General features: G+C 40.2%; 1 protein-coding gene across 2 annotated transcripts in view; it reads right to left on the bottom strand.

The window, feature by feature from the left end:
* SH3KBP1 (SH3 domain containing kinase binding protein 1) overlaps window positions 1-17,021 on the bottom strand; it is a 207,507-nt gene that overhangs the window by 116,609 nt on the left and 73,877 nt on the right. For both annotated transcript variants that reach the window (XM_009648800.2, XM_035888576.1), the window contains exon 3: window positions 5,256-5,362. In XM_009648800.2, the coding sequence (XP_009647095.1) occupies window positions 5,256-5,362 (107 nt within the window). The remainder of the gene's footprint in view (window positions 1-5,255; window positions 5,363-17,021) is intronic.

Below are 17,021 nucleotides of genomic sequence, written 5' to 3'. Positions count from 1 at the left end.
AACCACTGAAGCAAACTACCAGCAGTGGCTTGCCAGACTCTCTAGGATTGCCACAACTGCTTGCTTACAACTTGCTATATAGTTAGTAGGCTAAAGTTGTTAAATTATTAAAAAGTTCAGCTCTTCGCTGACCTAAAGTATGCTCCCAATAAACTCCTGTATCCACCCATTCCACAAGCTTTTCTACAACCTGCAGCTGTGCCTATTAGGCTGACTTACAGCTCAGCCAGGGCAAACGAAGGAGGCTTTGAGGCAGGAAAGGTTTCAGGTGGAAGAAAGTCTCCCTGGATCTCAACAGTTTTCTGGGCTGTTTAAACTAAAACACAGTCCCAGGAATAAAAGCAATGCCAGAGGCAGACAACAGGGAGAAGCCCAAGGTCAACAAATTTTCTTTTGCTTAGAGGGAACTAGAGCACAAAAAGCAAAGGAAAAACTCCCTTATTTTATAAATTCTAATGGAAGATCTTGAGCTTGAAGGACAAAAGCAATTATACATTGAAAGGAAATGAAAAACATAGATTCCCAAGAGGCAAAATAAACAAATCATATCCACTGCCAATGGGAAAATAAATTTTGGAAACAAGACCTCAGCAGAAGATGGTGCCTACAGTGCCACTTGATGGCTTATTCTGGGAGTGCATTCAGAGAGAGCCGTACCCATGAGGCGTTCAGCCACCTCATGGGCTTCTGCTACAGCACATCTGGAAGCTGTTTGATATCTCTGGTGCAGAAGGGAAGAATTAAAAACTGCACAAGTACCTTGTATTAGGGGATCTTTTCAGCTTCAGAGTTCTTCATTTTGAAATGTCAAAATGTGCTTGGGGATTTTTTTAATTTGTTTTTTTTGTGGTTTGGGTTTTTGTTACATTTTTAACATCATCTTCTAAGTAAGAAACTGAGGGACAGAGAAAGCAATCACATAGAACTGGAATGACCCTATAAAGAGTTGGAGGCATTTGCACCCTCATTTCCACAAACCCCAGTATTTATCCTGTTCTTGGAAATGGGTTGAACCACTTTATCTCATAAGAACAACAAAAAAAACCCCCACCAACCTTGCCCAAAATGAGCATTAGATCTTTAAAAATCCAGTCCTCATTTTTGTAACTTCAAATGAGTTACTTATAGGATTTCATCGTGTAAATATATGGCAATGTTAACTACAAGTCAAAGAATAAGCTCAACGGTATCGCAGCACGTCTCAGTTGAAGACTTCAGTTTGGGCTTAACTGCATGCACTACACATTACCAAAAAGCTGACTTCTCAGCAGGATGAGGCCACAAGGCCTATAGCAGCACAATGACAGAATAATCCCGAATGAAAGCAGGCTCAGAACTATTGAATGACATGTCAAATGTCCTTACTCTGATGCTACAGGTTAATTGTCTGGCACCCCATGAAAGTCTAAGGGTGAAACATAATTGGAATTCAGATATCTGCATTTAATAAGGCAATTAGTTACAGTTGTATTTTGGGACAACTGTAATTAGAGTTATAGCTAATGAGCTAGGAAAATGACAAGCAAAAAGCTATCAATCACTTTAAATGTGAGCGTAAACAATGATGAAAATGCTTCTCTTGTTAGTTTCAAATGTACTTTTAATTTAAGTCTGTTAATTAATGTCTCATGAGTATCAGTGTCTGTGTAGTAATGGAAACCTTTAGTTTAACAACAAGCATTTTTATCTATTGTGATGAATGTCTGATCTTATTATAATAATTTCTAACTATTTAGAACAAATAGGAAGGAACTGTGAATTCTGAACATCTACAGCCTCCAAGGAAATTGATCTGGTGATGAGCCCAGCATCTCAGAACTCACGCTTGCTGTTGCTGTTGTTTCAATTCACCGTACAGCCCCAAACCACTTCTGCCACAATAGGAATTTCCAATAGTACCTACCACTACCACAGACATAAAATACGTTTCAAAAAGTATCTTATCCTGTCTGTTGGCACCAGGAAGAAGGATCTGCAGAACTTAATATGCTGCTACACCTCAGGTGTTAGTTAGCACCCTGAAGCAGAGGTGGGAGAAGGGAAGACATCCTCATCTTCAGCATGTCACCATCTGATATCAGTGTAACCCATTTTCACTGGGGGTCTGGGGAAACATGCTAGGGCACTGATGAAGAGAGCTGAGGAGGAGACTTCTACCAAACCTTTGCTGGAGACAGTGACCTTCAAGAGGTTCAAGGAGGAGCACAACCCATTTCTTTAAGGATGAAGCCAAATTAGCACAGTACAACAGGAATCAGCTTTTCTTTGCAATTGGAAAAGTTTAATGGGTTGTCATCCATAAATGACATTTTAAACACATTTTTTGCTAAATACCCACATAAAGATATATATACAGTATTTTGATCTAAACGATATCCATTTTTGTTTGCTGTAAGTCAGTTAGGAATCAATTTATCTGCAACTAAACAGAAATCCACAGGGATTTGGAATTATTAATTGAAGTAAATTTAAAGCCAAGGAATTCAACTGACGCAACTTTCTTAGGAGTATACAATAAAATACTACTTGTGGGAATCTGAGACCTTCTACTCATGAATAAAAAGATGGGGTATGGGAAAAGAGCAACTGGAAATGCAAGGTGAATGACCATTAATGTTCCAACTACCCACTGAACCACTGTAAATAATGCTGAAGATGCTATCCTCCAGTTTTTATCTTGAGTAATGATAAACAAAATTGATATTTTGCAAGAATTGCCTCCAATTGTCACCTATGTGGGAGGGGGTTTTTTTGCTGTTGTTTTTGGTTTTTTTGTACATAACACAGCATGATTTTGGCCCTTACAAAAAAAAAAATCTTCATTTTCATAACTGAGGAAGCCATATTTTTTAAATAATAAGCCCCTCACATCAAACATTTACCATTTGAAATGAGAAGCATCGTATAATTACATAAACACTGTGAATCCTATTTCAATGCAAATGACTCTTTATGCAGCATTACCTATAAGCAAAAGGGTAAACAATGAAATCAGTACATTGGTTGGTGCAGCTTTCTACATCAAATAAAGTTCCTGTTTCAAAAGAAAAACTCTGCCCTACTTTTTCGAGGAATTAACACTACTATGATAAGGGCAGAAGAGGAAGTAATAACAGCAAGTATTCAACATCAACTGCTTGGTATCAACCATGATGGAAAATAAAGGTCACACAGTAACACTTCCTGAGGTGCTGAGAATTTTTTTCTTTGAATTCCTTTATTTTCCCTCTTCCACCAGCTGATCTAGCTCCACCCGGAAAAGTCACACAATGTCCTGGATTGCATGAATGCACCAGATGATGCCCGAGGCAGAGCTTGTGTTTCAGTAGCTGATGGAACAGGGTATTCCGTAAGGTCAAAGTGGGCACAGCCTCACCTGTGCCAGCTGTTCTTCTTTGGCATTTATTTATGGCCATCAGCTCAAGCTAGCCAAGAGCAATCATCTTCCATGCTACAGTAAAACTAATTCCAGTACGTCCATTCTCTTCGACTGCCAAACAAAAAAGCAGCCCTGGACAATGTATTTTCTTAAACCTTAGACTCAGCAAGTTGTCAATGCTTTCTTCCACAGTAGCAATTCAAGGCACAGTTACGAGTTTAAGACTACAAAGTCTGTAAATCAGCAATCCAAGTGGGTTTCAAAAAAACATGCCCTTAACTATAAGCACACACATGCAAGTACAGGAATACTTCACTTTCATAGTTCTACATCTTTCAATTTTAATACAAACATTTTCAGTCTCATCTGGATTTAAATAAATCTGGTTTTTATAATTAAATTGTTCAAATTTATAAGAAGACAAGAGATGCATTTCATAAGAGAAGTCTAGTGTCTCATCTAAATTATTTAATCATACAATCCATTTAGTAGAGCTAATTTGGTGGCTGCATACTAGGAAGGGGTTTTATTCCATCACTTTACTCTTGAAAGACACAGACTTAAAAGTTTTAAGTAGGGTAACTGACGGAAGATATTTGTGTGGCCATGTGAGGTCAAATATACTTCAAATTGTGCAATAAAAAACAGCTCAGGTGCTGCTGTGAAATTCGTAATAATATCAGGTTTACATTTTCTTCAAAAATATGCTCTTAAATATCTTACAACCTTGATATCCCCCATTACAATTCTGCTCACAGACAGAATAAGGTTACTTAAGTGACACATGATGTCTGATTCCAGGAAGAACGATGTGCAGAGCTGGCATGCACAGCTAGGTTAAAGGAAAAACCAGTGATCACTAAGCTTCTTACATTCAGATGTAAGAATTTAATCTCTCATAAGAAAATGCTGGATGTCATGTAGATGGCAATAGACTTTATATTCTTTTAGAACTGATTTCTTAAGTGACAGAGGCAAGAAAAAGAAAATGAATCATATATCCTTGACAAGAAAATAAATGTTGACTTATTAGCTGCTGAGTCACAGGGAAAAAAATCCTACAAATAAATGATACAAGCTGAAATACACCTTTTATTGGCTGCTTAAGCAGAATAAGCTCTTAGATCTTTTTAAAGCTAAGTAAATAAAGACTAAATGATATTGAATGCATTCTACTTAAAGACTTCATGTTAGCATTTTGACTTTTAGTCCTCATGCTATTAAGCTCAAGAAGATAATTTGTGAAATCTCTTAACGGAACAAAACTGAAGGTACTGGGAGTGAACAGCATTCCTTGACCCTGCAGCCAGATTCACCCATGCAAAGAAAATTTCTCTGTCCAAGCTTTCATAATATGTTCCCAGTCCTTCTAAGAGACATGCTTTTTCCACGTCCATTTCCACCCAAAATAAGTGCATCTTGAGTCTCTAAAGAATTTGGGGGGGGTTATTTGTTTGTTTGTTTTAAACTGATTACACTAAAATGAAACTGTTAGAATTTGCAGGAAAAGAAGACAAAAGGTGAATGTCATAGCTGAATTCCAGTGGGCTTCAAGTAATGCAATGTGTTTAACTGCAAAGCTCAAGTCTTGGTCCTTCAATGATATAAACTCCATAGCCCTATAGCACGAAATTCGACCTTTTTCCTTGAACAGAACTCAGAAGCATCAACTAATCGAGTGAAAACAGCAGAAGTGCTGCAGGGAAAAAACCCCTCACAAAATCCATAAGCAACAAACCACATCACCTCACCCCCAACAGGAACCCAAACCAGACACGTCAATATACCAGAGAAGAACACACTGCATCTACTAGCTTAGCATTCACAAGACATGTCAGAACTGCATGTGTGCATATTCCATTAAAGATCTGCTTACCTCTCCCACAACTTCAATGATGTCACCAACTTTTAATTCCAGTTCATCTTCATTTTGAGGCATGTAACTGAAAGCCACCTGGCATCTTCTTCTTCTGTTTCTCTCTCCTGGTGGAAAGGAAGGAAATAGGGAAATTGTAAAATGAAAACAAAATTCCATGCCAAACACAAGCCAGGGGAAATGACTAAAGATGAAATATTCTTTGGGCACTATTAAAAGAATCTGAATGTTTGCAATGCTTAGTGTATTTGCCTAGAATTAATTTACAAAAAGAGGGTGGAGAAAAGATTTCTAGTGCATAATACTTTTCAACTATTTTTGTAATTCAGTGCAATTAATAAATGAAAATATTTTTTTCCTTTCTGTCATATTATTCAAGACCTAAAATTTAAGTAATAGATTGTGCTTCCTAGTGACAGGATGGACAAACTTTACCCAGAGGATCTCTCCAGGTGTATTTGCTACAGTTTCTCTTCTAGGCCAGTGCTCTATACACATGGTGTAGGCAAATCCAGAAGTTGGAGAGGTGGGGAAGGAATCCAAAACCTTGTGGCTTTTGCTCATATGGAAATAAGCTTTCAGCTGATTATTTTGTCCTGTACCTTTTCCTCCATAATTCTTTCACAGGCATACAAACATCTCACTAGCCTTTTTTTAATATATATTATTTTACATCTATATACACATACAGATGTATATGTAAGTATACACACATATTTGTAAGGTGCATATTTATGCATGAATATCAGAGGAAAATAGAAGGAAAACCCATGCCAAAGGACCCCCAAAGCTAGGTGTGTCATTGGGTTAGTGTAGTTAAGACAGACTAATTTTGATAATCAGCCAGCTACTGGAAATTATGTTACCAGCCATCTTTCTCTTCAGCTTGGATGCCCAGGCTCCCATGAGAAGCTGGTATGAAGGTGCACCTTTGGATGCATTACTGGAAAGATGCTTGAATTCATAGCTCTGAATAAGACCCCTTACTTGATCCTTCTGCCATCATAATTTTAAGACAGAGAGATAAATGAAAAGATTCAGTTCCAGAGCTTTGTTTGCCAGATCCGCTGCCTTACATATAATTTTAGCTGTGTGATTTGTAGCAGAGCAGATGAGTGAACTTCCCTAAATTAAGTTGCCAAAGCTTGCTGCTCAGCCTCTATTAGCTGAAGGACAACTTACTGACATGAATCATGACCATGTTGGAATGCAGTGGAGGAGGAGAAGGTAGGAAGAGAGAAATCATTCAAAACACAAGATTCACTGATTACACCTCTTCTCTAGAAGATGTGCAATGTCTATACCATAATATGTCATGCCATTTATATACATGTATGCACACATATATACAAGCAGTCTGGACAAGTAAACGTACTTTCTCTTAGGTTAGTTCTCTTAATTGTTAAACACATTCAATACACAACAAAATCAGTTGTGTAAACACTGTCCAGCATGAAATTACAGAAATGGATCTTATGGTCAGTCTATTATATCCCCTGCAATACTTCTTGATAATCCCACTCTAGGGGAAACCGTAATAAAAAGTTACAGAACTTTTTTTTTTCTAATCAATGAATTGAAACTAGAGAAAGAGGGAGAAGGGAAGCCATTGAATTTGGCTTTCTGACAGTATCTTTCACAACCACTGCAATACTGCACAAGTGGCAGCTTTTTGAATGTTAAAATTAGTACCTTAATGCAACGTAACCAAACTCGCTCAAATTGGCTTTTTCCACCTACAGATGACTGTTCGTTCTTCACCTTCTATACTAAAATGGTCCTAAACTGACAACTTTACACAGCTGCATTCAAAATAACTTAAATATAATAAATACCTTCCATACTGAGTGCTGCTTTCATTGTGCAAAAGAGGCTGGCTGTTTTCCCCAAAGATAACATTCCCACTGTGATTTCTAACATCAAATGGCAACTGATGTGCTGATATTGCCTGATGTAACAGATGTCAGTTGCCACCCTATTTAATAATCAATATTGTGTGACACTTGGAGAGTATTTTTGAGATTGCTGAGAGAGTAAGAAATAACCACAATTCTGGATGTTAATAACAGAACTGTATGAATCCTTCCCCCTCCCGCCCCAAAAAGGTGGGTTTTTTTACTTTTGTATAGAAAAACTAGTGAAAGTCTGCATTTATCTCCATTAGTCGCATGGTTGTCCCACTGCTCTTCTGCTCCCCCTGAATCTTTCTCTAAAGAAATACCTAAGTGGAGAGTAGCAAGCCAACAGCAGGCATAGATTCTATGTACCAAGTAGTTCCTCTCTCTGGTCTAATGGAAGACAACAGATCCAGCAGCAAATCCCTTTGGTTTTAAGGAGAAGTTGCTGCTGGACCCCATGTGCATGTTGACATTCGGAGCACTTGAGCAGAGTATGAGTTGTGTGAAGAGCTCTACAGCCAAGTGGTATCTGTTTTTTCTTACACTAAAGCAACCTACGTAACACAGCAATATGAGTTTCTAAGAAAACAGAGGTAATAGGAGAAGAAGTCACAGTAATCAAGCAGTGTCTATACAAAAACCATTAGAAAAGAAAAACTCTGGGTTTGCAAATGCGATATATTCCCAGCCCAGCATCACGCATTTTTTGTTTCTTAACTAGCACGAAGTCTCCAAAGGCAGCACTGTCAGGAACCAGAAAGACCAACTGGGACAACTAAGAAGCAGTTTAGACAGAAGCACTGATGCCTTGGTCTTCTCCCTCCATTTCCCCTTTTGCTAATATCGCCACTTATTGCAGAGTATTGTTACAGTCTCTGCTTTAACTGCTAGTCATGCAACATCTTAATGGCACACTGTGACTTTAAAATGTAAGTAATTTCACTGATTGTTGTAAAGTTAATTTTAAACCATATAGGGCAGCAATTCTGCAATGAAGACTGCAGGTACATTCTAATCTAATCCATTTTTTTTTCTTACTGGTAAATTGATGATGAAAATAGACAGGCAATAAACCCAGTGCTTTAAAATCAGAAAAGGTGTGCTGCAAAGTCCTCACTGGGTTTTGAAAGGTTTAAAAGGAAAAAAAAGGGATCAGTGAACTTTTGCTGGTCCATGTATAATAATTAGTAGCAAGTAACCTGCTGCAGGCAGCACCAGACTGTGCTCTGCCTGCTGGTTGCAGTTCTAGGCTTTTTCATCTCCCGTAGTTGTGGCACAAGATCAGAAATGTTCTGAAGGCAAAATGCCTATGAACTGCAGGTCGGGAACTAACAGTGCTACATTTTATTCAGAACAAGCTATCATACAGAAATAATGTCACTCACCCTTGTAAAAGTCACTGGTTCCCATTTACATAGTTATAATAAACCTCAAAGGAGAAAAATCCACATGCCTAGTTTGTGCACGCTGTTCTTAAAAGAGACCAAGCAGCTACAGAGAATTTGCTGTGCGTGTACAAGGGGGCTAACAAACCAGTGACTGCAGAGCATACTGCATCTGAAGCGATGGCACCAAGACCTCAACAGCTGCGCCGCAGAGCATGCCTGACTCTGCTCCCTGTAAGGGCTGTGTTGAAGGCACTGAACCCTTACAAAGCGTCTGCGGATCTAGCAAGGGAAGAAAGGAAAATGGACCTTGCACACGTTGCGGAAGGTGTCAAGTCATGATGCACCTTAAGAGTGACACTGGCTGCCTCCTTATTTGCAGCTGTTGATTGCCAACTCTTGCTCACCCTACCTGAGGCTACCGTTCCCTCTGTCCCAAGAGCTAAACCGCTTCTCCGATTATTCCCCAAACGCTTCCGCTCAGAGCAAAACTTGGTAGCTCAGCAGTGTAAGCAACGGGCTTTGCTAAAACAGCTCCTTTAGGTCTTTATCCTAAGATTCACCTGTCTCTCACTGTAGGTGTTCCTGAATCGGATATCTACATCTCAGCCTATCACTCAGGAGTGGAGAGCACCTAATACCTCCAGAGGGTATTTGGTGTCACTGTAGAAAACACAACTGAAATACATCAGATGAATGAGTCTCTGGAGGCACCTTTTTCTACTGCTGTGGCTAGATCAGACTTCAACATCTAACTTTAAAATGTCTACAGTTAGGTCAAATGGAAAAAGGAATGAACGTATATTTAGAGACTTCAACCAACCAAACAAAAAATCTTTGAGGGCACAAATCTAATTAATGTCAAAGTGGTGTTTGATCTAAAAATGATGCGGTTGCCTTTGACAGCAGGGGACCATAAAGGGGCTTCCTCCAGCTGTACACATACAAGAGAGAACAATTTCTAGACATTTAAAAACCTCTCTGGCATTAGCAACGAAGACAAAAAAGAAACAACAACAACGTATAGTCATTCAATCCTTACCTTTGTAAGAGGCACCAAAAGCTGAGGCAATGCTACACAAGAAGTCACACTGGTACTGACATGTTGCCATCGGACCCCAGAAAAGTCACAAACCGACAACGCGGGATTTGATGAAAATAGTGGTAGCAGCAGAGCAGATAGGAAGTAAACCATTTCAAAATGGACTGGAATTTTCAAATCCGAACTACTTTTTTAAACTTAAAACCTCTGTCATGAAACAGATGTTTATATAAATGTGTGCATGTGTGAATGGGTCATACTGTGGTTTCTACAGAGCCTACTTTTCACTGATGCCAACGTCTTTGTAGCCGGTCCCATCAGTGGAAACCATGTGGTCAGCTTCACTAACAGAATGTCCACCACCTCTTCATACTAACCCACTTTTTCTCCCACCACAAGAGAACAAGTACAGCAATCTGTTTCGTAACACGGTACAACTATTCTATAGAGTCAAAAAAACCCCTATATTCAATAAAAACCTTCAGAGAACAGACCCATGGAGCAAATGTCTGTCCCTTTCCCTGCTGAAAAAAGGTACACCTAAATGGTTAACAATCTCTTCAAACCTAGGCCACACAGGTTTGTAACTGGATCTGGTTTAAAAAGAGATGTATTGATATCATTGCAGTGCAAAGTATCCAACCCAATTGTTCCTGGATTTCTTTTAGTATTGTTTTTTAATAAGGGAGTGTTGCTATGGAGATTGCATGGGTTAGGCTGGGGACTGAGTCAAGGTTTGCAGCATCAGGAGCCTAAAGACATTTCTCCCACACCTAAATAATTTCAAACACACTAAAGCACACAGCAGCTCCTGCAGACCCATGGACTTCCCTCTACTGCGGGCTTGCTGGGCAGGCTCAGGTGAACCGTGGAAGGAAACCGAGATCCACTGGGCCACCCTTCAAGTAGATGCACAGTAAAACCACTTGGCAAAGAAGCCACTTTCAGGCAAGTCTATTAGGAGGAAAATGACAAGTTGGAGGAAAAGTTTCTTGTCTTCTATCTCAGATTTCCCTGCACGTGGCATCTTCTGCCCATCAGCCTCAGTTGCACCTCCCATCCTTCCAGCTTTCAAAGCTGTATCTGTAGCTGGGGGGAACAGGTTCAGTGCACAGTGTCTCCTTGTTAGACAAGCTGGGCTGTGATATGACTCAGCTAGAAACCAGTTCTAAATTTAATGTGCAAAAAGACAAAAGGCAACTATTGTACAAGTAAGAGATTACATATATGCTTTTAGGTTGCATGTTATGGATTTTAACGGTACTGACGGAATTCTGGTGCAGCTGTTTTGGACCGCCAGCCTAGATGGTTACTGTATCACCTTTTTTTTGTTATAAGTCATTTAATTGTGTTTCTTAAAAGCAAATATTAAGACAAAGTTCGAGCTACAGGCTTCTGAAAAACATTCTTCTTAAAACCACTACCCTCAGTAGATGCTGTTGAGAAACAGAAGTTACCTAACTAAGAGCAAACAGATAGTTAGCATTAAAAATGTTAACTTTTTAAATTTCCTTTTTTAAAAGTATACCGAAGATAGTATTAAGACACTTCAGATAATAATGTGGATTCTGTCACCATCTTCCACAACACAAGGGCTCCACCATCTTATATTCACCCACTAGTAGAAATACAATTCTGATTTTAAAAGGCAGTGGAATTGCAACTTCCAATTTCCTTCTCTTCCTGGAGGATTTTGGCAGTATTTGTCCCACCTGGGATGTGACATGTCAATTCCAACTCTCTCATCACCCACATGCTGTTAGAAGGGTGAATGCTTTTGGATGGATGACAAAAAAACCCTGCTGAGGTCTGTTTGTTCCCTGTCTAGCATAAATCAGAAGCAAGCTGGGTGTGAATATTGGGGGGGGTGGGGGGGTGTTTCTGGTTGTTTGTTTGTTTGTTTTTTTAATTTCTGACAAGAACATACCAGAGAAGAGGAAGATAAACTGCAAGGAGGGGTGAGGGCAGACAGACTATCTGAGGTGGTTCCAGTACTCTACAAAACGGGTAATGTAAAGCTGCTGTGTTTTTCTGCAAGCAGATGAACTGGGAAGTGCCCTGCTTTGATGTGTGCGGCTGAATCATAGAGATTGCAGGACCCCATTAAGCACAATTAAGCCACAATGCAATATGCCACCACTGCTAGTAATATATTACTGTGCGTGTGTTAATGTTCTGCTGATACTGAGGAGTAGGTTTTCTCTCGCTAGACTCCACAGCAACAGTTCCAAGGTTTCAGCCATCTGGCTGCTGCTCTGAATTTTATGACCAATGTCTGTGAGGAACCTGAAAGCCTGCAAGACACATTTTTGTTACACCATCATGTTTTAACACATGCACACCATCAGAATAACAGCAAACCTCATATTGTTCAATGAATTCATTCTTTTGTTAAAAACATGCAGCAATGTTCAGGCCTTTCATCGTGTGTGAGCCTTCTGCGTAACAGCAGTAACTACTGGAAGCGACTTAGAGCAACAACGTAGTACCAGTGGTCATACACTTTTAGGAGAAAACCATTAATTAACTGAGTAGTGGAGCACTTCTGTATGCCACAGCAGGAGCCAGGCTCGTGCATTTGATGGACAGAACTGAAATACTAGTGAAGCTGAGATCATTTTTTAAGCCTAACCCAAACCAGAAGGAAATGCTAGAAAAGTAACTGTAAACAAACTCAAAAGACACTTGCACAGTTTAACCATACATCACCAACATTTTTTTCTTTCTGAGTCTGAAAGTTTTAAAATGTATATAAAAGGAGTAGAAACTTCTGCAAGTGCAACATCAAGAATGCAGTCAAATCATCACCAAAAAATTAGACAAAGCAAGTCCAAACTCCAACAGGAATACTTGGCCTTGCCACAAAGGCTGCATATTTTATACTCTATGTTTTAGGGCAAATGTGTGAAATACAGTATTATTCCAGAACTGAAAATGTGTATATTCATCAAAGCTACTAGTTCTCATAGCTGTATCTTTTAATCTTCATGGTGTAAATTATTATTTTGGATTAGCATTACAGGTTAAACACTCCATCACAAGATGAAAATTGGAACTTGGCTGACAGGATTTCAAACAGGCTTTTTAAACTGTACTTTAAAAGCAGTTACGCTGTCCTGGTAAAGACTGGACAAGCTCACTCAGCTTCTCACCTGCTTCCAGAGATGCAAAACTATTCCTCGGCAGCAAGCGGTGCCTTTACACCAGCTTTTGCCAAATAATCTGTCCTCTTGCCCGTTTTCAACAATAATAATTTGTTGCTCTCGTCTAGTACCTTTCACAAGCAATACATTCCAAGGAGGAGCAAATGCTTCTGTCCTCATTGTAACGCTGGGTAAGCCAAGGCATATTTCAACAGGGTGGCTTGCCCCGGTCATCCATAACTTTGGGACTTAGTTCGCTGCCAGATACACTAGGTCCCACTGCCTGGCACCGGGGTTCCCCACCATCCCTTATGCAATCAGTACCTGTTGACCTGAGGGGGCCTGTTACCCAAGACAAGATCTTGCACTTGCCTGTATATTTAGTTTCTTTTCTCATACTCAGAAGATGACTTGCAAGGATACATGACAAAAAGAGCTTGTTACACTGGCTAGCACACAATTCATACAAAATGCCTGTATAAGGAGCTTTAAGAAATACTGCAGGCAATAGATACCTGTAGCAATACATTAGCTTTTCTAAAGAACAAGAAGTGATACACAAACTTGAAATATTCTTTCTTGGATGGCAGATGAAGTTTCAGAATGCAAGAACAGAAACACAACAAGATTTGCAAATGGCCCATAAAAGGCCTTTTCTCTTTCTATTCTCATTTCATACATCTTGTGTTGTCATGGAACAATCCCAAAATATTATCCCTTTAGCCAGGCTTTGAGATAGTGGTCGACTGCTTTGCTCTTCACTGCTTTTTTTATTGATGTCTAGAGAAAGCATTTGAATAAACCAAAACTGAACACGAATTGCTGTTGCATCTTTCCCACTTCTCTTATGTTCCATCACATAATTCACACCGCTTAAATTGCCTATGCACTGTAGCACTTCACAACATACAGTAAATGAAAGCACATAGCTCTAATTTGTGCAACCACTGTGCACATTCAGCTTATTTTGTGTTCTTCTCTCTATAGATAAAGGCATTCAGATCAAACCACATGGATTCCTACACAGTAGTTTCCAAAATTACTAACTTTGTACTACCAGCTTGCTGTCTTGAAGCTGATTTCTGTCCAACTAAAAAAAAAAAAAAATGTACAGAACAGCTTTAAAAAGTATGCCTTTTTCTTAAAGAATGCCAACAACTGTGCTGCTTCATTTTTAGCTACCAGAGTATCAGTGCTTTTTGACAGGTTCTCAATCTCTGTAATGACATTGCAGGTCTTACTCTGACCTCTGCTACATCAGTTTCAAGTAAGCCTCTCTTATCAGGGCAAAAAAATCCCATTGTCAACATTTTATTTTCACTCCAACAGGTAACAACATATATTAAACAAATGCCTCAAGAAATGTTGGAAAGACACAAAAAACACAGCAACCAATTTTCTGGTTGCTGCGCTCATGAGAGCTATTACACAATGAACACATGCAATACATCAATAACACTTAACAAAAACCAAAACTCTCTTTCACACTGAGCACTTAGAACATCAGTCAGATTTTTCACCTAGAATCTTGTTTTCCTCTAGAATATCTATGCAATTTAAATATTCATTTTGAAGCCATTAGAGGCAACCAAGTTAAACAAAAAAAAATACTAGCACATCCACAGACAGAAGAGGCATTTCACTTTCCTGTTCAGCAGTGTTCCTAATATCTAGAAAACTACATTAAATTTGCCTTTGAACACAAGCCCAGACACATCCTAAATTCTAGGAAGCTAACACGTGAAGCTAGGAGATGCCATGGTAAACTGGGAAAACAACTCAGCCAGTGTGGTGTAACAGGGTCTGATTCTGTAACACTTACACCGAGATGAGTAGTCACTTGGGCAGGAACACTCTGGCACGTGTCTCCCATGGCAATTAAGCCGTGACATTTTCAAAACCTTGCAGAGAAGAGAGCTGTGGCAGGGCTGCTCACTGGGCTGCTGACACGCACCAGCTCAGCGTGCGAGGTTATACAACTACCTGTCCTTTGGCTCCGCTAAAAGGAAACCACACCAGGAGGAGCCCTCAATTGCACTCCTTGTGTTAAGATTTGTTATTATTTTGCAGCTACCATCGTGAAAATGCTATAATCCAAAATAACCTGCCGTTTTAAAGGGCATGTTACGCTATACTTTGTTATTTGAGGGTTGCAGAAGTGCCCGGGAATACATGTTCAGAACAGCAATAAATAAATACAATAAATTGAAACAAATCAATTATTCTTGCTGTTGCTGACCCTCTGAAGCCCCGGGCACCATTAGCTCTATGACAGCTGAGCAGAAGGTAGGTTTCCCAAAAGGTATCTCAGTACTGAAAGTGAAAATTAGCATTTGCTGTTTCACAACATCCGCAAAAATGAACAGTGCCACAGCATCCACATGGGATAGTTCATTCCACAAGTGCAGGACAAGTATTTCTGTATCTGGCAGATCAGATGTGTATCACTATCCTCCAAAACTGAGCAACAAAACATAGAATCACAGAATGGTTTGGGTTGGAAGGGACCCCTAAAGGCCATGTAGTCCAACCCCCTTGCAGTGAGCAGGGACACTGCTAACTGGATCAGGTTGCTCAGAGCCCCATCCAACCTGGCCTTGAATGTTTCCAGGGATGGGGCCTCCACCACCTCCCTGGGCAACCTGTTCCAGTGTTTTACCACCCTCCTTGTAAAGAATTTCTTCCTTATATCTAGTCTAAACCTACCCTGGTTTAGTTCAAAACCATTACCCCTTGTCCTGTCACAGCTGGCCCTACTAAAAAGATTTTCCCCATCTTTCCTATAGGCCCCCTTTAAGTACTGAAAGGCCGCAATCAGGTCTCCCCGCAGCCTTCTCTCCTCCAGGCGGAACAAGCCCAACTCTCTCAGCCTTTCTTTACAGGAGAGGTGCTCCAGCCCTTGGATCATTTTCATGGCCCTCCTCTGGACCCGCTCCAACACTTCCATGTCCTTCTTGTGCTGAGGGCTCCAGAGCTGGACACAGTACTCCAGGTGAGGTCTCACCAGAGCAGAGTAGAGGGGCAGAATCACCTCCCTCGACCTGCTGGCCACGCTTCTCCCGATGCAGCCCAGAGTACGGTTGGCCTTCTGGGCTGCCAGAGCACATTGCTGGGTTATGTCCAGCTTTTCATCCATCAGTACTCCTAAGTCCCTCTCGGCAGGGCTGCTCTCGATCTTTTCATCCGCCAGCCTGTATTGATACCAGGGGTTACCCCGACCCAGGTGCAGGACCTTGCACTTGGCCTTGTTGAACCTCATGAGGTTCACACGGGCCCACCTCTCCAGCTTGTCCAGGTGAAATGGGAAAAAAGAAACAAACTAAAAGGCTATCTATTTTGGCAAGTCAGCAGCCTACATACACAGTGCAGGGGCAGAATATGTCACCCCAGGCCATGCTGGTGAAGGGAAGCAAGCACTCCGCAATAGCTGCATGTAGCCAGCACTACAGCATCTTTAGCTTTTGGTGGTGAGAAACTCTGAATGCCACAGAATTTTTCCCCTATTTTCTTAGTTGTTCTCATCAGTTAAACAAGGCTCTGTGGTATTTATAAGCATTCATTTTTACTAAATTAAACTGATGACCTATTAAGAGCGATGGCTCACAGTAAGAAGGCTGTCAGCAATTTAGCTCTTTAATATACTGTCATTTTCAAAAGATGCCACACACAGATCATGTTCTTTTGGTCTTCTTCCTTTTACTTTTTTCACTAGATTCTAACACATTCAAAAAGCTATAATTTATCAAGAGGGTGTTTAGTCAAAAGAGCCAAAAGGTATTATGCTCAGTTCCCTCATTACTGCATTTTACCTTTAGTTCTCATGGAAAGCAGGCTTTGTACCTCAAAATCCTCTGCTACTAAGCACATCCAGAGGTTTATAGCCCTGGGTGCAAGGGATTTGCTTGACTGCGATCATTACTGCTAAACCAACAACACATATCAACAGTAACAAATCAAATTGCCCATAGTGAGCAACACATTTTCTTCAGTACTGGAGAAAGAGAAGCATGGCGCTTGGCTTGGCAAACCATAGAACAAGATTCCACTTCCTGAAGGTAGGTTAAGCATTGACCTTTATATTGTTGATATTATGCTGCATCCCATTTATTTCACATCAAACTCCCTTAAGATTTTCTTTCTTGCTTCCAGGCATGCTCAGCTTAATTCCCCCCCCCCCCCCCCCCGAATTTCAGAGCTTATCTTTGGTACATCACCTGTTAGAAGAAAAAGTTCTTCAGGACAATTTTAACTCCTTAGTTGCACCTCCACAACTTTACTACCTTTCAGCGACTCTGACT

Source organism: Egretta garzetta, unplaced genomic scaffold, assembly GCF_000687185.1.
Source record: "Egretta garzetta isolate BGI_Z169 unplaced genomic scaffold, ASM68718v1 scaffold111, whole genome shotgun sequence".
In the NCBI taxonomy this organism is placed as follows: domain Eukaryota; kingdom Metazoa; phylum Chordata; class Aves; order Pelecaniformes; family Ardeidae; genus Egretta; species Egretta garzetta.
The sequence above is the reverse complement of the archived record's forward strand: the minus strand, read 5'-3'. Positions and strand labels throughout refer to the sequence as shown.